Genomic DNA, 22,074 nt, shown 5'->3' with positions numbered 1-22,074 from the left:
ATCTCTCGGGTCTGTTTATTCATTGTAAAACAAGGATGGCAGTATCTGCTTCACAAAGAGATTGCAGTTCCATGAGAGCATGGGCTTCAACACGTCTGTTGAGTGAATGAATGAACGTGAGGTCCTCACTATCTATGTGTGTTGATGTCTGAATCTTTCTAATTGGCCTGTGACTTTTTATTTGTCTGCTTTTTATTGCTTTTCTAAGGCTTTCACAAGGTCACCGGCGGCACATGTCCCTGTTGTTAATGTTTCTCTCTCTTGCTGTGGTTTGTCTTCCTTAATTTATTTCTTTTACCTGCTTTAGAACAAAGAATTAGTTAACTAAAGTGTTCATGAGCCAGATAATCAGGATTATTAGATAAAGCAGGGGGAAGCAGGCTCTGTGCCAAGTGTAGGATAGACTCTGCTCTGAGTAAATGTCTTAATCCTTAGGAAATATTTAATATGACATTTGCTATTCAGATTTTTTTTCTTTCTCTTGAATTTTAATATGTTTTGAATAGAGTTGCTGAGTGACTTTAAGATTTATAGACTATTATTGAAAGGTTTTAACACTCGAAAACAACGCCCAGCAGATTCTAGTGATTATCAAAAAGACTGACAAATTACAAATCAAAAGTTCCAAAAACCAAGAGCATCTGTACAAATTAGGCCAGGTCTTTGCTCAAAAATATTTAACATTTAATTGTTTTTCTCTCTTTCTATCTCAGGAACATTCCCATTTAGTTTTAGGTAAGATATGATAAGTAAAGGAATTAAATGAATCAAAATTTCTGATCACAATATTTTAACATCACTAAGGACAGCAAAAACCATTCATTTATTATTATTTCACAATTAGAAATTAGTGTTTCATTCTGTGTCTTTTCATAAATAGTAAAAGAAATAACTTTGAAGACAGATTTAAGCAAACAAAGGACTCACAATAGAAATAAAGAAAAATGGATAATAAAGACACTTTCTGTGAATGGCAGAAAGTTTATTTACCTTGGCCAGGTTTCTCCACCAAATCCGTAATGCTGATGTCCTTTGCCCATGACACGAGGAGGCTCACACTTTGGCCTGTGGTCCTCGGGGAGTGAAATCGGTATTATCCCACCATACTCTCTTTCAGCGCCCCAAGGAAGTCTACATTGTTGAAGTGACTCCCTTAATTCCTGATACCTGTGAAAAAAGAGAGACTTTAAACAGCCTCAGCAACAAAACAGATGCACAAAACTGCATAACGGATTGCATAAAATTCCTACCACTTCATAAGAATTTTCAGATTAAATCTTCAGAACACAGAATTCTCAGTGTCAGGTAGATTATGATACTGGTTATTTAGGCATCATGGGACTGCTGAAAGAATGAGGTTAAATTTCGGAGGACTTACAGATTATCCTTTTTTTGGTCATCAGTTGTAGTGTGTTTTTTATTTTTTAAATTTTATTTATTTATTTTTTTGAGACAGGGTCTCACTCTGTTGCCCAGGCTGGAGTGCAGTGGCATGATCTTGGCTCACTGCAGCCTCTGCCTTCTGGGTTCAAGCAATTCTCCCACCTCAGCCTCCCAAGTAGCTGGGATTACAGGGGCGTGCCACCATACCCAAGTAATTTTTGCATTTTTAGTAGAGACGGGGGGTCTCATCACGTTGCCCAGGTTTGTCTTGAACTCCTGACCTCAGGTGATTCACCTGCCTCGGCCTCCCAAAGTGCTTGAGATTACAGGTGTGAGCCACTGCATCTGCCCATGTGTTTATTTTTAAAAACAGCTTTATTGAGATTGAATTAACTTGCCACACAATTCATCCATTTAAAGTGTACAATTCAGGCCAGGTGCAGTGGCTCATACCGATAATCCTAGCACTTTGGGAGGCTGAGGTAGGAGGACTACTTGAGCTCAGGAGTTCAAGGCCACCCTAGGCAACATAGCAAGACCCTGTCACTATTGTATAAATTTATAATTAATTAAAAAATAAAGTGTATAATTCAATGGCCTTAAAGTTTATTCACAGATAAGTGCGAGCATCCCCACAGTCAACTTTACAACATTTTCATCATCTCAAGAATACCTTGTATTCCTAAGCCATTATCCCCTATACTCCCCACCCTCAGTCTGTCCCTCGGCAACTATCACACTAATCTACTTTCTGTAGATTTGCCTATTCTGGACATTTCCTGTAAATAGAATAATATAACACATGGCCTTTTATGATGGGCTTCGACTTGGGATAATGATATTTTCAAGGTTCATCCATTTTGTAGTATGTGTCCATACTTCATTCCATTTATTTATTTATTTGTTTTTTTTTTTTAAGATGGAGTTTCACTCTTGTTGCCCAGACTGGAGTGCAATGGTGTGATCTTGGCTCACTGCAGCCTCCACCTCACGGGTTCAAGTGATTCTCCTGCCTCAGCCCCCCCAGTGCCTGGGATTACAGCTGCCCGCCACCACGCCTGGCTAATTTTTTGTATTTTTAGTAGAGACATGGTTTCACCATGTTGGCCAGATTGGTCTTGAACTCCTGACCTCAGGTGATCCCCCCCCACCTCGGCCTCCCAAAGTGTTAGGATTACAGGTATGAGCCACAGCACCCAGCCCTTCATTCCTTTTAATGGCTATGTAATATTCTACCATATAGATATATCACGTTTTGTTTCACCATTTATCAGTTGATGGACATTTGGGTTATTTTCACTTTTTACTCTTGTGAATAATACTGCTATGAATATTCATGTCCAAATTTTGGTTTGAATATCTGTTTTTAATTCTTTGGGGAATTAAATTAGAAGTGGATCATATGGTAATTCTGTTTAATTTGTTGAGGAACTGCCAAACTGTTTTCTACAGTAGCTGCTCCATTTTACATTCTTACCAACATTGTATGAGGATTCCAATATCTCCACATCTTTGCCAACACTTGTTATTTTCTGTTAAAATTTAAAAGAATTATTGCCATTCTAGTGGATGTGAAGTGGTATCTAATTGTAGTTTTGATTTGCATTTCCCCAATGACTAATGATATTGAGCATTTTTTTCCATGTTCCTATTGGTAATATCTTTATTGGAGAAATATCTATTCAGATCCTTTGCATTTTTTGTTATTTGTCTTATTTTTGAGTTATAAGAGTTCTTTATATATCCTACTTACAAGTCCCTTGTCAGGTATAATAGGCAAATATTTTCTCCTATTCTGTGCATTTTCTTTTTACTTACTTGATAGTGTCCTTTGAAGAAAAAAAGGTTTTTAATTTTGATGAAGTTCACTTGATCTGTTTTTCCTTTCATTGCTTATGCTTTTGATGTCATATCTGAGAACACAGTTGCAAATCCAAGGCCATGAAGATTTACTGCTATGTTTTCTTCTAAGTATTTTACAGTTTAGCCCTTACGCTTAGGTCTTTGATTCAGGATGAGTTAATTTTGGATATAATATGAGATAAGGGATCTCATGCATCTGTTCTTTTGCATGTGAATATCCAGTTGTCCTAGCTCTATTTGTTGAAAATCCTTCTTCCTCATTAAATGGTCTTGGCTACAGATTATTTTTGGATTTTCAAAAACGGAGAGTATTGTAAAGGAGTATTTCTAATCTTCTAAAGGAGCTACTTGCTCATAAGTTTTATCTAGGGCTACTACAACAATGGTTCTCAAATAGTGGTCCCTAGACTAGTAGCATAAGCATCTCCTAAGAGCTTCTTAGAAATGCTAATCCTCAGGCTCCATCTCAGAACCTAAGAATCAGAATCTCTGGGGATGGGGTGCAGTAATGTTTTAAGAAGCCCTCCAGGTGATTCTTGTGCATGCTAAAGTTTTAGAAGCACTATTCTATTCAACAGTTACCTTGTATGGTAATCATATCTCCAAGTCCCACCCCTTACAACAGTACTATGCAGTGGACTGGAGATATGGGGGTTTCCTAAATTGGTTGGTAGGGCTTATCTAATCTTGAAACTGGTAGCTCAGATGATTCTCCCTGCTTTTTCTTAACAAAGGAGTGAAGGGCAGGGATTCTATTGGCTCACTGTTGCAACCAGGCTTTACCCCAGTGCCTGGCACACAGGAAGTACCCAATAAATACTACTGAATAAATGAGTAAGGCCAAAGAGGTGGATTTGTTTCCTGTACTGCTTTCTGTGAGAGAGGAATGAAATCTGGTTAGGAACACAGCCTCACAAAAACACCTGCAAATGTATCTGGCGAAAGTTCTGCTTCCTAATTAGGAAGGATTTAATGACTTTCAGTTTCCAGTAATGGCGGCCTAGGTTATTTGGACCAAACTTCCCACTGAAAATAACTAAAAATACTGGGAGGAGAAAAAAAAAATCTTAAAAACAACTAACTTTTTGACAAGACAGAAAGGGATGAGTACTAGAGGGTAAATAGGAACCCAGTGAAGTAAGCAAGCAGGGAAGCCACTTCTGCCCTTAGGGTAGGGTCAATCCCGGCAAATTTACATTTTTGTTTTAAGGTGAGGGATATGGAAATCAGCCAAGTGAGGAAACTAAAGGAGACCATCTACACAAGAAGCTGGGACCTTAAAATGCTTACCCTCTCCTGTTCAAGGTGAGTCGGAAGTTAACCAGTTCCCCTGTGGCCCCAGTTTGCATCTACCCTAAACTTAAGCTTGGATTTAAGTGGTCCTGGATTGGTATTATGGTATATACCTATAAGGCACTTTGCAGGACAAACAGGAATCCTTTCAGGAGGAAGGATTCTTGGGGGAATCACAAGATGCGTTCTAAAGGATGAGTAGGAGTTATCTAGAGGAAAGAGAGGAAATACTGGGGCATGCAAGGGAATAGCAGGTAGCAAGGCCTAGAGTTTAACAGACTGGAAAATTCTTGACAGTGTTGGCTTTAGTCTAGAATCTCTCTTAGGGAAGAATTACTTTTGTTTGGTAAAATATTCTGCTAAGCCACTTGGTGTAGACACAGACTCTGAAAGTATGGGTGTTGGTAGGAGCTCAGGCAAGCTCAGACTGATTAAACTGCTCTGCAGTGGGAGAAATGTGTTTGTTTGCTCTTGAAAGAGGGAGAGGACAGGAAAGGGGAGTAAAGGAAGAGGGAGATGAGAGGAGCCAGCAGGATGGTGAGGCTACTGGGGACTGCACTGGTTGGAAACCCAGGGAGAAACCCTTGGTGACAGCTGGTTAAAGACCTTTTAAGAATGTGGAAGTTATGGCTATAAGGTGTTTTGGTTACATGTAGCATGGCATGGTGTGACTCTCCCTCCTGATCCCCAACAGTTCAGTGAAGTTTACCAGGCTCACAAATGCTCTGCATGGACAAGGTCTTTAGAGAAAAATGAGGGATGACTGAGTTTCACATCTGGGCCAGTGTGTTCTTTTAAGTGCCACCAGGAACCCAAAGTCAGAAGTGACCATGAGACTTTCAAATGCTATCCCTATCCTTATCCTGGGAACTTGGATAAATCTGGAGGTATTCTACAAGGCATGAGTAAAGATTTGAGTAGAACTTACCCAGATCTTAGGGGTTGAGAAAATACAGTTGAATTTTGAACTATATTAGAAGAGTTGATATAGAATTCCAGAACTTGGGGCATGTAGAGAAGGGCCACGGTGAAAGGTGGAGCATGAGAGGAAAACAAGGACAGTATCCTATCCTTCAAAATCCTCTGGACTATACCGTGAGAACAGTGGCAGTCACTCAGGAACATGGAGGAGAGGAAGGGGGGTGGGGTGAAGGGTTGGGGAGGAGGGTGAGAGGAGGAAGGGGGAAGAAAGAGGGAGAAAAAGGGAGGGAGAGAAAGGGAGAGAGAGTGAGAAAGAGAAGGGGAGATAGGTAGATAGGGAGAGAGAAGGGGAGAGACAGGGAGAGAGAGAGAGGGAAGGAGAAAGACGTATGAACTGTGGAGCAACTTTTTTCTCTTTACCAGTGCAGTGCTTGGCTTAACATAAGCCCTCTCTCCTCCACCTGGAATAATTGTTGAATAGAATGAAGAAGCAACACTCAGGACTGTCTTGTAAGTGGAATGTATTATCCTGTGAAGTCACTAGATTGAGGGTTGGCAAGGCATGGCCCATGGGCCAAATCCAACTCCCTGCCTGTTTTTGTAAATAAAAGTCTATTGGAATACAGCCATGACCATTCATTTATGAACTATCTACAGTCTGTGGCTGCTTTTGCCCCACAATGGCAGAGTTGAAGAGTTGGACAGAGACGGTAAAGCCTAGCATCTGGCTCTTTACAGAAAAAGTTTGCTAACCCTGCACTAGCTAGGCAAGGAGAGTCCTGGGCCCACTGATTTGGAGTGCTGTAGAAGGGATGCTGGCATTCAGCTCTCAGACCTCTACGTCCTCTCTAGCTGTCTGAAAACGATCAAGAGACACGGTTTCGGGGACATGACAAGTTAAAAATATTTAAATGCATTTGATTAATGACAACCTAAGCTTTAATATCTAAGTTTGTAAAAGTTACATTCAAAACCTAAATGAGTCAATTTCTCAACATCTGACCCCCGTATATTACATTGTCCCCGGAAGATGAGCCGGTAGAAAATGCTAATCAATCATTTGGACTGGCATCCACCTAAAGCTGGAAAGTTGCAGGAAATCATTTAAAATAAAAGACAATGCATAAATAAGTCATATTTCCCTCTTACTTTAAGGTATCACGTCTCCCTCCCCTTAGCCTTAATACTCACAGAATTGTAGAGAAGGAACCAAATTAAAATAAAAATTGACATTTTAGGATGTAATAATTTTAGGATTTCATTATAGGCTCCCATTTGTTTCTGGATTCACTTCGTTGCTTTCTGATTCTTAAACATTTTTTAAAAATGATAGTTATCTGCCAACTAAAAATGAGGGTTATGTTTTAATAATTTTAATGAAATTTTAAACCTTTCTTTTTTCCTCTCTGTCTCCGCTTCCCTTTTTCTCTACCTCTTTTCCTCCCCCTCTCTCTCACTGTCTCTCTCACCTCTTTCTCCCTCTATCTCTCCCTCTCTCTCCCTTTCTGCTAGCCCAGTAGTTCTCAATGTAAATAAAATACATCTCTATAACAAAGAGAATAATTATCAAATTATTGGTGCTACCATCTCTAGCAATAGAAAATTGTTTACTTGTTTTTGAAAAGGTACATTCCCTATAGATGAACCAATATTTCATTTTAAAGTCACTGTACAAGATTTTGTGCATCAAGTCCCAAATTCAGTAATTTAGCCAGTAATTACTGGGAGGCATGATTAAAGAAAAGCTTGAAATAAACATAACCCTCATTTTTAGTTGGCAGATAACTATTATTTAAAAAAATGTTTTAAGAGTCAGAAAACAGCAAAGTGAATCCAGAAACAAAATGGGAACTGATAATCAAATTCTATAATGAAATTCTATTATATAATGAAATCCTAAGCAGTTCTCAAGGCACTTCCTTAATGGATATGTTTGCCCTGTGAGCTAAGAGAACTTGCTAGAAGTAAGGAGAAGTCAGCTGAATGAAAAAGGGGATAGGAATCTTGATGATTTTGAGTAGCTGTTCCTGCCACACTTAAATTTTCAACAGAAGAAATGAGAACAAAAAACTACCTGTTTATATACTTAATATTTTTAATGGAGATAAGCAAGTTTATATAAAATAGTGGCTAGCATAATTGTTCTAAAAAATCCACTTGAATAAAGTCATTAAAGTGTAACAACTAACTTACTCTTGGTCATCAGGTAAGCCAGAACCGTAGTCCTGGTTTTCTTACATTTTCAGTGCTGCTAGCCCAGTAGTTCTCAATGTAAGCTGAAAAACTTAAAAATGCAGATTCCCTTGCCCCACCTCAGACCTGGGGAGTCAGCATGTCCACAGAGGAAGCCTGGGAATCTGTCTTTCTAGGAAGTTCCTCAGGTGATTTTGAAGTACCCTGTCTGCAGACCAGTCCTGGGTAACAGGGCAGCTAGACTGCGTCACCTATTTTTGTCTTGTTTTATTTTGTTTTGATTTTTGAGACAGGGTCTCGCTCTGTTGCCCAGTCGGGAGTGCTGTGGTGTGATCTTGGCATACTACAACCTCTGCCTCTAAGCTCAAGTGATCCTCCCACCTCAGCCTCCCAAGTAGCTGGGACCACAGGTGTGAGCCCCTACACCTGGCTAATTTTTGTATTCACCTCACCTATCGTGAAAAGAAAAAAAAAGTAGGCTGATGTGAGGAAATTGTTTTGCGTCACTGTTAAAACTGCCAAGTGAGGGCCATGATGGTTGCATCTAAGCTGTAGGTACAGCCTACATGATCTAAGTTGTACCTGGATACATCACGGTATTTACAAAGAGTGTCCCTTTAAGTATATCCATGTTTAGAAAATTAAGCTGCTGAGTGCAGACGTATGCTAGGGCTCACATTCATCCTTACCATTATGAAGGTAATCCTGAAAAACCAGGGGCTTTCTGTTTTGTATTGTTTTATTTTGCTGCTGAGATACCTTGTGATTCAAATTGGGAGCCATGGACCCTGCACCTGGTCTGGAGAAGTGAGCCTCAGCAATGATAGAACAGACGGACCACTGGTATCCTGCGATCACCGCCCAGAGCCGTTCCATCACTAACACTGAGAGAAGAGACTCTTTTGTAAGCTGTCTGGCTGCTTTTTAAGACGGGGTTAAGAGGAGGGGTTCTGAGAACACATGATCATCCTGGTTTTCTCAGTCTGGGGATTGTGAAAGGAAATAATTCACGTGAAATAAAAAGGGAAAGCAAATTGTAGTTATTAGTAGCCAGACACATGGTTGTACCTAGATAGAGCTTCAAATAATACCTTTTTGTAGTTTATAGTTGACCATATATCGTGTTGAATTTTATAGTCAGTTAACAAAAAATGTGCTTCTCTTAAATTTCATGCCAGTTAAAGGGTTTTGGAGCCGATCACTAACCAACTACAGGACCTTTTAGGTAGAGGGGATCAACATTTCAGTGAGAAGCCTTTGACAGTGCTTTTTGGTGGTGCATTCAGACATGGCAGCCCTAAATTCTTGGATTCCTTTAGGCCAAATATGAAACCTCACATTGCTGTTTTTGAGCCAGGGACAACTGCCCGTTCCCAGATCACACACAATCCACTAAGAATTTCATTTGACTCAAGTGAAGCTCTGCCTAATGTGATAGCCCTTGGAGCTGAACGGGAATTAAGGGCTGAAAACCACTCTTGTGAATCAGGTCAACGGTAGAGGAGTAGGGGCAGCCAGGACTGACCCAGAAGTGACAAGAGCTCCTCTTCCCCCAATATAAGAATATTTCTTTTCATTAAGTGAAAATAGCAATTGATTTAAAAAATGTTGAATATGATCTTTACATTTAAAAAAATTGGAGAGGATACATATTAAGATGTTAACACAGTAGTTATTATCTCTGGATAAAGGAAGTACAGAGGGTTTCTTTCCTGTGCCTCATTTTCATAATTTTTCTGTTGGAAACAGAAAGAATTTGTTTTCCTTACAGATTTCTATGATTTCTACATTATGAGGAATGTGTGTTAGTTTTATAATTATGGAAAAATCATTCTTTTTCTTTATTAATATAAACAGCATGTTTGTAAACTGGAGAAGACCTGTGGAAGTCTGATCGAGATGGTGAAAGGCTAAGTGCAAGAAGAAAAAGGAGCTGAATCTGTGAGAATCAGTGTTTAGTCTGGCAAACAGAACTCTCAGAGGGGCCAAGAGAATCTTCAGATTTTGAAGGGCTGCTAGCATGGGACGATGAATTACTATTTGCATAGCTTCAGAGGGAAGAACCAGAATCAGCAGGCAGAAATTACAAGGGAAAAAATTGTTCTCATTAGAAAGAAAATGATCTAACAATCAGGAGCATCCAAAAGTGGAATGGACTGCCTGGTGTGGAAGTGCTGTCCTTTTTGGAAGTGTTTAAACTGAGGTTGGGTGACTGCCTGCCTGGTTTCCTAAAGAATTCTTAAATGATTGCGAGGCTGAGGTGGATGGATCACGAGGTCAGGAGATCGAGACCATCCTGGCCAACATGGTGAAATCCCGTTTCTACTAAAAATACAAAAAAATTAGCTGGGTGTGGTGGTGTGCGCCTGTAGTCTCAGCTACTCGGGAGGCTGAGGCAGGAGAATTGCTTGAACCCAGGAGGCGGAGGTTGCAGTGAGCCGAGATTGTGCCACTGCACTCCAGCCTGGCAACAGAGCGAGACTCCGTCTAAAAAAAAAAAAAAAAAAAAAAAAAGAAAGAAAAGAACTCCACAAAACAAGCAGACAACCAGTCATTTTTTCATTGTCCAGGTGTTTTGAGGTGTTTTTTTCTTTTCCTTTCCTCAAAATGATTCAAGTAAATACAATAGAGGAAATGCTGACACTAAGATCTTGGCAAACTCCTTGTGTGTATCTGTTATTTCATATGTAAAATGCAGATAACAGTAGTACTTATCTCATAGGGTTGTCATGAGGATTAAACGAATTACTACATACAAAGCATTTGGTAGAGTGCTGACACATAGTAATCATTAGATATGTTAGGTGCAATATTTTTCATTGTAATTATTTTTAAAAACTTTTTTTCTAGGTTCAGGGGTACATATGCAGGTTTGTTATACGGGTAAATTACACGTTGCAGTGGTTGGGTGTACAAATTATTTTGTCACCCAGGTGATAAGCACAGTACCCAAGAGGTAGTTTTCTGGTCCTCGCCTTCCTCCCTCTCTCCACCCTCAAGTAGGCCTTGGTGTCTGTGGTTCCCTTCTTTGTCTCCATGTGTACTCAATGTTTAGCTCCCACTTATAAGTGAGAATAGGTGATATTTGGTTTTCTGTTCCTGTGTTAGTTTGCTTTAGAATAACGGCCTCCAGCTCCATCCATGTTGCTGCAAAGGACATGATCTCGTTTTTTATGGCTGCATAGTGTTCCATGGTGTATATGTACCACATTTTCTTTATCCAGTCAACCATTGATGGGCATTTAGGCTGATTCCATATCTTTGCTATTGTGAATAGTGCTTCGATGAACATACCTGTGTCTTTATGGTAGAACAACTTATATTCCTTTGATAGAACAACTTATAAGAACAACTTAGAATCCAATAATGGGATTGCTGGGTCAAATGGTAACTCTGTTTTGAGTTCTTGGAGAAATCACCAAACTGCTTTTCATAAATTAAATCATAATGTGTAATTAATGTGCTACAGGGAATTTGGTGAAGCAAAAATTTACACAACTATAAGCAGCAAATTCTAGACGGTAGAAGGGCATGTTAGGGAACCAATACAGTACTCTTTATAATAGTTTTTGATTACAACATATTAATTTCCCAATGAAGGAACGGGCCATTCTACGATTTTAGAATGTAGTGGATGAATATGATGTCTGGCTTTTATACTTACTTCTCGAGTTCCTTACAGACACTTGACGGTTCAGTTAATTGCCACGTTTTGCCTTCCCTGTGATATGATAAGCAGAAGAGCCCCAGCCCGGTTCAGTGGTCACGCCTGTAATCCCAGCACTTCAGGTGGCCGAGGTGGGTGGATCATTTGAGGTCAGGAGTTTGAGACCAGCCTGGCCAACATAGTGAAACCCTGTCTCTACTAGAAATGCAAAAAAATTAGCTGGGCATGGTGGAGCATGCCTGTAATCCCAGATACTCTGGAAGGTGAGGCAGGAGAATCACTTCAACCTGGGAGGCGAAGGTCCGGGTGAGTCGAGATCACACCTGCACTCCAGCCTGAGTGACAAGAGTGAGACTCTGTCTCAAAATCAAACAAACAAAAAACAGAAGAGCCCCAGAACAATACATGTTTTTCATCACATAATAAAATACACTAATACATTAAAACTGCTTTTTCTTTTTTGCTTTTTCTAGTTTTTGTTTTACCTGTCCTCTGAGGCAGTTGGGCGAGTAGTCGTTTGGAGGGGGGTGTGCAATTCATTAGAGTAAAAGGTGTTGGACAGTATGTCAGCTCCTTCAAGCTCCCTGCAACAGTAGGGCCTGCCGTGAATGACCTCCATGCTTCTTGGCTAAAAAGGCACAACCTGGAAAAGTAAAGGAGGGGACATTTGGCTTGTCGACTCAAGGCAGGCAGAAAACATATTTTACACTGTTAAATTGTTCAACCTGACGCTGCACAGAAATCACAGGCTTCCCTCTGCACTGAAAGCGGTCAAATCAGTAATAGAGACCTAAGTAAGTTCTATGGAAATGAATTTCAACTGAAACAAATCCACAAAGTGGAAGGTGCCTCCAAGTAGTCACCAGAATGACCATCCAGTAGGTTCGTACCAGTCCGCTTTGTGGCTATCAACTGAAATTCAATTCCTGCCTCAAATTTAACTATAACTAATCAAGAAAACTCAGTTGACTTTTAGCCTGTGGTCTTTCCGAAAATTAGGGACTCTTCATTCAACAGAATAAGAGCTGTCCTAAAGGCTTCGGGGATTCCGGACAAGAATCCGTTTGCAGATGGTGGAGTCAAGGGTGCAGCACGAACGGGACTCTAAAGGGGATTCCAGGTTTCCACTGCGTCGGGGAGAATCCCACCTCTCCCTCGGACTTGGGGGAAGGCCAGGAGGCGGCGTAGCTGGGACCAAGGGTGCGGGGGGCCGAGGCCGAGCCTCGCGGGCTGTCATCGCCCTGCGAGCCGTGCCTCGGGGGTCTGGACACACCTGGGACATGAGTCTGGGGGCGCTGCGGGACCGCGCCTCCCCTCCGCTCCCTGCAGCTGGCGGCCTTCGCTGGCCGAGGAATTTTGAGGTCGTCCGCACCTGCGGCCCGGTGGAGCTGGCAGGCAGGGGCGGGGGCGGGAGAAGGACGGCGGGCAGGCCGGGGTAGGGTGGGGCTGGGGGCGCTTGTGACGGTAGCCGTGAGCGCGGCACTAAGTGATGCGTCCTTGAGGGGCTGGGGGCTTCCGGGTGGCGGGCGGGGCGCAGTAGGCGGCTCTTAGAGACCTCGGAGGAAGCGAGCCCAGCGATGCGACACTGGCAACAACGCGAAGAAGGACTGAGAGTGAAGAGAGCGGGAGGCGCTGGGTCAGAGGTGAGAGGGGCTCTTCCGCCTTGCGGCCGCTGGCCCCGCCTCCCGGTCCCTTGCCCCGCCCCTCTCGGCTCGCCGCCCTGCCTCCTGTAGGACACCGCCTGGCCCCACCCGCGCCTCGCCCCCAGGCGCCCTCTAGCGGCGGCGGCGATGGCGATATCAGTTTCTTTTTCCAGGGCTTCCAGGTCTGCAGCTGTCTCCCGGCCGGCCACGGAGTGTTCTCATGTGGACTGGGCGGAGGAAGAACTCTGGTCCAGTGGAGTCCCTGGTGAGGTCGGAGCATGCGACCTGTCCTCCCTCCCCAGGTCACCTCGCAGGATTGAGGACAGTGCGGCCAGATCGAGGGTGGAGTCTGCAGGATTTTGAAACTGCAGCCCCTGGCATGGCGCCCTAACAGAGCCTCTGCTCCTTGCCTGGTGGGTGCGGACGTGGCAAAGTCCCTTACTTGCCTCGTCCCCAGAGCCTAGCCCCACCTTGATTATCTCAGTTTCCCCAAAAGATACAAATGTGAGCCACGTCTCTGCACCTGCAGGGTCATGACTTCCTGTGATGGCTGAGAACAGGGATGTCACCCCCCTCCCCACTTGCCCCCCCCCCGCCCCATGAAGGAATGGGATGTGGGGAGGTTAGGCTCTGTGTATGATATGTGTGATATGGTAAGGCTTTGTGTCCCCACCCGAATCTCATCTTGAATTGTAATCCCCATAATCCCCGCATGTCAAAGGAGAGACCAGGTGGAAGTAATTGGATCATGGGGGCAGTTTCCCCCATGTTGTTCTCGCAATAGTGAGTGAATTCTCACGAGATCTGATGGTTTTATAAGGTGCTCTTTCCCCTTCTCTTAGCACGTCTCCTTTCTGCCGCCTTGTGAAGAAGGTAACTGCTTCTCCTTGGCCTTCTGCCATGATTGTAAGTTTCCTGAGGCCTCCCCAGTCACGTGAGATTGACTAAACCTCTTTCCTTTATAAATTACCCAGTCTTGGGCAGTTCTTTATAGCATTGTGAGAAAAAACTAATACAATGTGGGAGGCTAGAACTGAGCCTGCAGGAACCAGAAGGTGAGGGTGAGAATGACAACCTCTGAGAAGAAGGGAGTTGAAACTGTGTGCCAAAGAGTTAAAGAAAACAGTCATAGAAATTCTTGCGTTTACAGGATGGCAGATAAAAGAAACAAATTGCTGAAATGCTGAAATGCCTGGGCTTGTAGGTTAATAAAACTGGCTGAAATCCATTGGAACCTATAAGGCCAACTAGAGTCTGCACAGACCCAGCTTGCTGACCTTACAGCTGAATTTCTATGGCATGTTTCATAGTAACTCCTCACTGAATTTGCACGTGGAACCCTTAGGTAGCATGAAGAGACGGGAGCACATGCCCAAGGACTTCCCAGACTTCCTCTTTCCTTCCACTGCGCACCTGCTAATCCCGGAATCCACACTCAAAACCATTTCTAATAATTGCCCTAACAGGGAGACAGATTTGAGCTGGACTTCCTATTTCTTTGTTGGTTGACATGCAATAACAGTTTTTATTTTATCAAAAACCCAGTGTTACAGTATTGACTTCCAGTGCCTCGGGCAGCGAGCCTCCTTTGCTTGGTAACAGTACGATGGTGCCTTTTCCATTCTCTGCCTACTTTACAACTTTTTACTAACCAACCAGTGGGCATTCATTTTGTGCTGTGCTTTCTATGTGAGTGTTACCTGGAGTGGGGGAAGAAAGGTGTATTGAAGTAGGCACAGTGGTAATTTTGTAGTCTTGGTTTATTTCTTAGTCCCCGCATCTCTGCCAACCTTGCAATAGTTACCGCCCACTAAGCCTGGAGGAGTAGATCCTGCTGGAGACAGAGTTGTACATTAGGTGAAATTGGCTTTTATCTTTGACATCTTTATTTCCCCTCCAATTTCTGGTAGTTCATTGTAAGCTTTTGCCCCTTTTCTGCTCCTGTGTGTTCAGGATCTCCCATTAAATTCCTTGTCTCCCCAACCCACTTCATGTCCCCAGTCTTCCAGTACTTTCCATACTTCACCTTTTTCTCATCCTCAGCCTTAGTCCTATTTTCCTGTGGCTTGATTCTTCCTGGGAGGAGTAACTGAGCATGATAGATTTAATCAGAGGCATATGATGAAGATGCATCATTAGCCATGTATGTACATGGATGGTGGTGACACCGGAAAAGGTATGTCAACTCCAGGTTGAATGATCAGGATATGTGGTGATAGCCTCCAGGTTCTAGGGGGTTTGAAATTTTATTTTAGGTCAAATAAGTGTAAAAGGAAGAAAAATGTAATTATTTTTATCCTTATCATTTTTCAAATAAAATTTACAGGCAAGAAAAATTCATTGTCAGATCATTGTGAAACAATTGTTTTCTTTGAAAATGCTTCTCCATCTGAAATTCTCAGGGATATCAGGATTAGGTCTATTCATTTGACCAACACTCTTTACTCTTAACTTTTGTGATTTAACTCACTCCATCTCAGCCAGCAGGTGATGTGGATGTGACCTCAACAACACACAGTAGCCTCCTACCCAGGGATGCTCAAGTGACTGACTTCTTAGGTATAACATGGCCAGCGGGTCAGTAGCCTCAGATTGCCTTCTTTTGACTTCTCACATGTCAATCTTGTCACTACCTCAGTTTGCTAGTAGTCCTTCAAGCTGGGAAGATGAAATTTGGTAATGAAAATAATATATGCTTAGAATACTGTGGGTCGATGACAGTTCCAAGTCACAGTTAGACATTTCACCTTCAGGTAAAGAATAAGTAGGAGGTAGATAATAACAGAAAGCATGACTTACAGTCTATAAACTTTCCTTCAAATCTGTTATAGAGACCAGAAAATGAATGAAGAGACTAGTAAAATGATTTTTTTTTTTTGAAACAGAGTCTCTGTCGCCCAGGCTGGCGTGCAATGGTATGATCTCGGCTCACTGCAACCTCTGCCTCCCTGGTTCAAGCACTTCTCCTGCCTCAGCCTCCCAAGTAGTTGGGATTGCGGGCACTCGCCACCACGCCTGGCTGATTTTCTGTATTTTTAGTAGAGATGGGGTTTTGCCACGTTGGCTAGGCTGGTCTCAGACTCCTGATCTTAGGTGATCCATCCGCCTCGGCCTCCCAAAGTGCTGGGATTACAGGCGTGAGTCATGCACCCAGCCCAGTGAATATTTTTTAAGTGAAAAAAAAAATTTGGAGTCTGGTGCCTTGCTTAGAAGATGTGTTGGAAAGTGTCTCAGTAATGTTAAACTATGCATCTTTAAAAACTGAAGAACTTAAAACTTTGTTGATTTCAGTATATGTATCTTCTTAGTAGGATGACAATTAGAAGTATGTATATTCTGCTGGCTTTAAATTACAAATGAGTTAAATGACACTTTAATACTTTTTTGTATTAAATAATTTAACCTAAGTTCAGTACTTTAAATTCTTCTCAAAACATATTTTCTTTCTTTCATTGTTGTTTATTATAAAAACACAATCAGCTTTTTTTGTGGGTGTCATTTCAATTTTTTTCTTGAATACAGTTATTTGTAAAGAGCATTGTAATCTCAACAGTCTTTATGGTTGTAGTCGTGCCAACTATGATCGATTAAATAAGCCTAGAAATATAATGTGCAGCACAAGGATTATAATTCAAAATATTGTGTTGCATACTAAAATTTTTCTAAGAATGTAGATTTTAGCTGTTCTCCCCCTCCAATAAAAAATTTACTATGTGAAAAACAATAATAATATTATTATTATTTTTGGCTTGAGTAGCTAAGGAACGAGGTGGTCATTTAGTAGTGAACACTGAAGTGACGTTGATGCACACATTTATAAAATGTGCTATTTAGTAAACAGTTACCAGTTACCTAGAATGCATCAGGGGTTGTCCTAGCACCTACAGTCTATGGGGACATGGAGCCGTGGACAGTTGTAATCAGTGAGGTAAGTGCTTGACTGGGGCCAGCACTCTTGCTGTAGCGGTCCACAGTCTCCTAACCAAGATTCTTGTGCTTCTGATTTCATCCCCTTGGAAATGTCTGAAAAGAAATGTAAGGTTCTTCCATTTAGAAACATGATCGTCGAAACCCTTTAGCAAGGTGACCTGGCCATGTGCCCTTGGTTACATGCAGTTGTTTGTCCTTGTGACCTCCATGGCATCTTTCCATTTATCTTTCTTTGCATCTTCCTACATGGATATTCTAACATTTTGTCCCATGAATTTGAGTTCCTTCTGGGTAGCATTTTTCTTTCTAATCTTAAACCTCTGCTCAGAAGACTCAGTGATCAGTCTCTATTCCTCTGTCATGATTCAACATCTTTGAACTGTGACCTATAAACAGACGGCCCCATGCACTATCCCTACTGTCTCATTGAGTGAAGTTATGTAGAATATGTATTCCACATTAGGTATTAAGTTCCACTACTTAAGTTTCTTCTTCACTTACCCACACACACAGATATGAATTAAACGTGTATTGGATAGAGAGGGTGGGCATGGCACTTCCAGATGCAACTAACAGGAAGACATGCTGTCCCCCGGGGGCTCCAGCTGATGAGGACAGTTCCAGAGCATCCTGCGGTGTCGCATTCTGCACTCAGGGCACCGTGACACCTAGTCAGGGAGGGAGGTTGTAGGGGCTTCCTTGGGTGTACCTGGCCCACCGTATGTTTAGCTGTCTTACCAGAAAAATATTGACTCAATCATTCTCTATATGAAAAAGGTGCTCAGTTACCCTATACTCAGTCATTTGGGTATTATGAGGGCTTTCTTGGCAAGATGGAAGCTGTGTGTCTCTTCTTAGGGAATGAGAAAAAGAAACATTACAAATCCAAGTGCTGTGATTTCTCATCACGTTAAAATAATGAGGAGACCCTCTGCTGAAATGAGGAGTGTCCTCACGTGGCTTTTTTGTTTTGTTTTGAGACAGAGTCTCGCTCTGTCACCAGGCTGGAGTGCAGTGGCGCGATCTTGGCTCACTGCAGCCTCTGCCTCCCAGGTTCAAGCGATTCTCCTGCCTCAACCTCCTGAGTAGGTGGGACCACAGGCACGTGCCACCACGCCCAGCTAATTTTTGTATTTTTAGTAGAGACGGGGTTTCACCATGTTGGCCAGGATGGTCGCGATCTCTTGACCTCATGATCCGCCCGCCTTGGCCTCCCAAAGTGCTGGGATTACAGGCGAGAGCCACCACGCCCGGCCTCATGTGGCCCTTTAAAGCATCGGCCCAGGGTTCCTCAGGTCTCTGCTGGGTGAACGTGCTCTTCCCTTGGAGACTCCCCATCTTTGGAGCGCACAGACGTTAATCCCAGAGCCGTGCTCTGTCCCCAGGTGAGGACAACAGGAAGAAGGCCAACAACCCCAAACACTGCAGCTGCGTCATAGATCAGATCTTCACTGGTGGGCTGCAGTTGGACGTCACCTGCCAAGTCTGCCAGTAAGTGACAGGCCGTGTGCTTCGTGGCGTTGAAACCCACCGGGACTGTGCTGACATCTCCCAGTCTCCAGAGCTGCCAGTCTCCAGAACTGTGTGTGCTCTGAGAGTTCTTTAAGGAGGCTACAAGAGAAATGGTTAACAGACGCCCTGAGAGCGAAGGTCGTGGGGTAGAGGTGCTTCCTCTTGGGGAGATCCTGGGGCGGGTGTCCCGGTGGGATGCGAGACCTCTGTGTGGAGGTCTTGGTGTTGTCCACAGCCAGTAGTGTGTTCTTGGAAGCTTCCCCCAACATTTCTCTTCTTTTCGTCCTTGACCGGGAAACAAACAAACAAAAAATAACCCCCTTCAAGAAAGGTTGGATCACGTATGGCAGATTATTTACATATGTGCTTTGAAGTGTGTTAGTTCTCATTATTTTATGGTTTCCTGTTCCATTTTCTCTATGTAGTGGCCCTAATTCTTTTGAGGTGTGGTCTTTGCTTATAGCTCCAAGCATTGAGTGCAGGAAGAATCTACTGTTTTGTTAGATTAGAGGAACCCTCTCAACCAACCTTAGTGCACGCTGCTGGGTTTTGTTTTATTTTTAGGTATGGGGTCTTATGTTGCCCAGGCTAGCCTTGAACCCCTGGGCTCAAGCAATCCTCCCACCTCAGCCTCCCAAGTAGCTGGGACTACAGGTGTGCGCCACGGTGCCTGGCTCTGTTCTTTACTGCAGTTGAAGTTTTAAAAACCCTGGACATGATCCACTAAAACAATTTCAGAACCCATAATGGATTGCCACCTGTAGTCTGCATAAGACCAGTGAAAAACAGGAAAGGCCACTGCTGGCTGTGTCACGGACGCAATTTTCTGTAAGGAGCATAGACCGTTAGAGGCCTTGGCTCTAAGCATTAGGAACCGAGTTTGCTCTGAGCAGTTTAGACCTCCTTGCTGACCCTCAACTACTGAATTCCGTCAGCAGGAAATTGTCTCAGATTTAAATCTTGTATAAATATCGAGAGCAAATTTCCCAGTCTGTGAGTTTTTGTTTTTAGTGTTGTCAAATAAATCTCTAGCAAGGAACTGGTCTTGTGAAATGCAGCATTAAATGTCCAGCTGGAAAATGTGGCACATATACACCATGGAATACTATGCAGCCATAAAAAAGGATGAGTTTGTGTCCTTTGTAGGGACATGGATGCAGCTGGAAACCATCATTCTCAGCAAACTATCGCAAGAACAGAAAACCAAACACTGCATGTTCTCACTCATAGGTGGGAATTGAACAATTCACCTGGACACAGGAAGGGGAGCATCACACACCGGGTCCTATTGTGGGGAGGGGGTGGGGGGAGGGATAGCATTAGGAGATATACCTAATGTGAATGGTGAGTTAATGGGTGCAGCACACTAACATGGCACATGTATACATATAACAAACCTGCACATTGTGCACATGTACCCTAGAACTTAAAGTATATAAAAAAAAAAAAAGTCCAGCTGGGGGCTGGACGCAGTGGTTCATGCCTGTAATCCCAGCACTTTGGGAGGCCGAGGCAGGCCTATCACTTGAGGTCAGGAGTTCAAGACTAGCTTGGCCAACATGGTGAAACCCTGTCTTTACTAAAAATACAAAAAATTAGCTGGGCGTGGTGGCAGGCACCTGTAATCCCAGCTACTCAGGAGGCTGAGGCAGAAGAATCACTTGTACCCAGGAGGCGGAGGTTGCAGTGAGTCAAGATGGCACCACTGCACTCCAGCCTGGGTGATGGAGCGAGACTCTGTCAAAAAAAAAAAAAAAGAAAAGAAAAGTCCAGCCTGGCTGGGGCACACTCTCTGTGAAGTGTGCAAGGAAGTCTCCAGTGTCACCTAGATCGCAGGTCCCAGATTCCAGATGCAGCTGTAAAATAGACCGGTGGATTCAGAGCCTCTGATGGGGCCCATGAGTTTATCCTCTTCCAAAGCCCTTTAGTGACTATGATGGTCTCCAGGCTGGGAAGCCCTTGCTTGAGGAGCAGCCCTTGGCTTCAGGGTTCATACACATCCCTCCCCAGGGCCACCTTGGGAGCCAAGACAGGTCGGGTATGAGCTCTGCTGCTCTTGATCCCAAGTCCCAAGTGTCCCTGAGACAAAGGGCACCATGGGGAAGGGGTGTGGGCGCAGCCTCCTCCCCAGGATGCCTCTGGAACTGGGAGGGCATCAGTCCTCACGGGCATCGTTCCCTCTCTTTGCTTCCAGCAGTGTCTCCACTACCATAGATCCCTTCTGGGACATCAGCTTGCATCTGCCCAGCTGTTCCACCCCATTCTGGCCCCTGAGCCCAGGGAGCAAGGGCAGCATGGTGAACAAGGAAAGCCACGTGTCTGGGAGCCACCACAATCATGGACTGCCTCGAAGGTGAGAAGCCTGCCTGCACCCACGTGGAAGGGGCTCGTCTTCCTGGCGGGAAGGCTGTACTTGATCAGAACCAAAAGAGGGCTTTTCTTCTACATGCCCAGGACAGAGCCTGAGCAAAGATGCAGCACTAGCCTGGGTTGGCTAGTTTGTCTTCTGTTTTGGCCAGTTTTGCACAGTGCCGGATGTTGCTGTCAGCAGCTGATATTTCTGTTCCCCAGTTTTGCACACTGCCGGATGTTGCTGTCAGCAGCTGATATTCCAACCTCCTCATGTAAATAAGTTGAGAGCCAAACTGGATGCTCCTTTAGCCTTTGTAGTAGACACCGACCCTGGAGTGTGAGCTGAGAAACGTCCAGCTCTCTCCCTCTGGTCCACAGCCTTCCCTACACGTGATTAAAACTTAGTTGTGATGTTCTGTGCTTAGGGCCATTTTTGAAATTGTTCATTTACTGCTTTATTTGGGATAAGTAATAACATTTAGGAAGCTTTTTTTTTTTTTTTTCCTTTTAAATGTATTTAAGTAGCCGTAGCATACAATTGTAAAAGGAGCAGAAAACCTTCCTAAACTTTGTCTAGTGTTTTATAGTCCTTGTTTTATTTGCATTAATTAAAGGTAATACAGAAGAGTCCTTGTTGAGTGGAAGTATTCCTTAGAAGAGGTATAAGCTTTTGGTTTCTGTCTGGCTGCATAGTCAATAGGACCAAAGTTGCATGTTTATTTTATTTTTTGAGATAGGGTCTTGCTCTGTTGCACAGGCTGGAGTGCAGTGGCATGATCATAGCTCACTGCAGCCTCAATCTCTTGGGCTCACACCGTCCTCTTGCCTCAGCCTCCCCAGTAGTTGGGACCACAGGTGCGTGCCACCATGCCCAGATAATTTTGTGATTAAACAAATTTTTCATTTTTTTTGGTCGAGACAGAGTCTTGCCACATTGCTCAGGCTGGCCTTGAACTTCTGAGCTCAAGTGATCCTTTCAACATAGCCTCCCAAAATGCTGGTATTACAGACATGAGCCACTGTGCCCTGCCAAAAGTTTGCATGTTTAGAATTTTGAAAGCATCAACTTTGTAACACTAAGTCCACATAATAAAATGGGGTATCACGTTCTAAATTCAGAAAACTAGTAAATAAACGATGGAAACCAAAACCTTCTTAAAGAAGGCCTTTGCAACTAAATTAAACTTCGTCATAAATTCCAATAAAGTGAAAGTGTTGGCCAGGCACGGTGGCTCACTCCTGTAATCCCAGTGCTTTTGGAGGGCGAGGCGGGTGGATCACGAGGTCAGGAGTTCGAGACAAGCCTGGCCAACATGG

General features: G+C 43.3%; 2 protein-coding genes across 3 annotated transcripts in view; one reads left to right on the top strand and one right to left on the bottom strand.

The window, feature by feature from the left end:
* The window catches only part of C3H7orf31 (chromosome 3 C7orf31 homolog), a 45,832-nt gene extending 32,909 nt beyond the window's left edge, over window positions 1-12,923 (bottom strand). Inside the window, exons 1-3 of one of the 2 annotated variants that reach the window (XM_025379592.1) lie at window positions 12,594-12,923; window positions 11,806-11,963; window positions 991-1,167 (exon numbers count right to left, since the gene is read on the bottom strand). In XM_025379592.1, the coding sequence (XP_025235377.1) occupies window positions 991-1,167; window positions 11,806-11,939 (311 nt within the window). In that variant the 5' untranslated portion in view covers window positions 11,940-11,963; window positions 12,594-12,923. Of the gene's footprint in view, window positions 1-990; window positions 1,168-11,805; window positions 12,032-12,593 lie in introns of those variants that run through there. The other variant, XM_025379593.1, reaches the window with a different exon arrangement.
* A 4,520-nt stretch (window positions 12,924-17,443) lies between these two features.
* LOC112621638 (ubiquitin carboxyl-terminal hydrolase 22-like) overlaps window positions 17,444-22,074 on the top strand; it is a 10,457-nt gene continuing 5,826 nt past the window's right edge. Inside the window, 3 exon segments of the mRNA XM_025381070.1 lie at window positions 17,444-17,564; window positions 18,279-18,384; window positions 20,600-20,758. Coding sequence (XP_025236855.1) covers window positions 17,444-17,564; window positions 18,279-18,384; window positions 20,600-20,758 — 386 coding nt within the window.

This window comes from Theropithecus gelada, chromosome 3 (assembly GCF_003255815.1).
Source record: "Theropithecus gelada isolate Dixy chromosome 3, Tgel_1.0, whole genome shotgun sequence".
NCBI classification, from domain to species: Eukaryota; Metazoa; Chordata; class Mammalia; order Primates; family Cercopithecidae; genus Theropithecus; species Theropithecus gelada.
The sequence above is the reverse complement of the archived record's forward strand: the minus strand, read 5'-3'. Positions and strand labels throughout refer to the sequence as shown.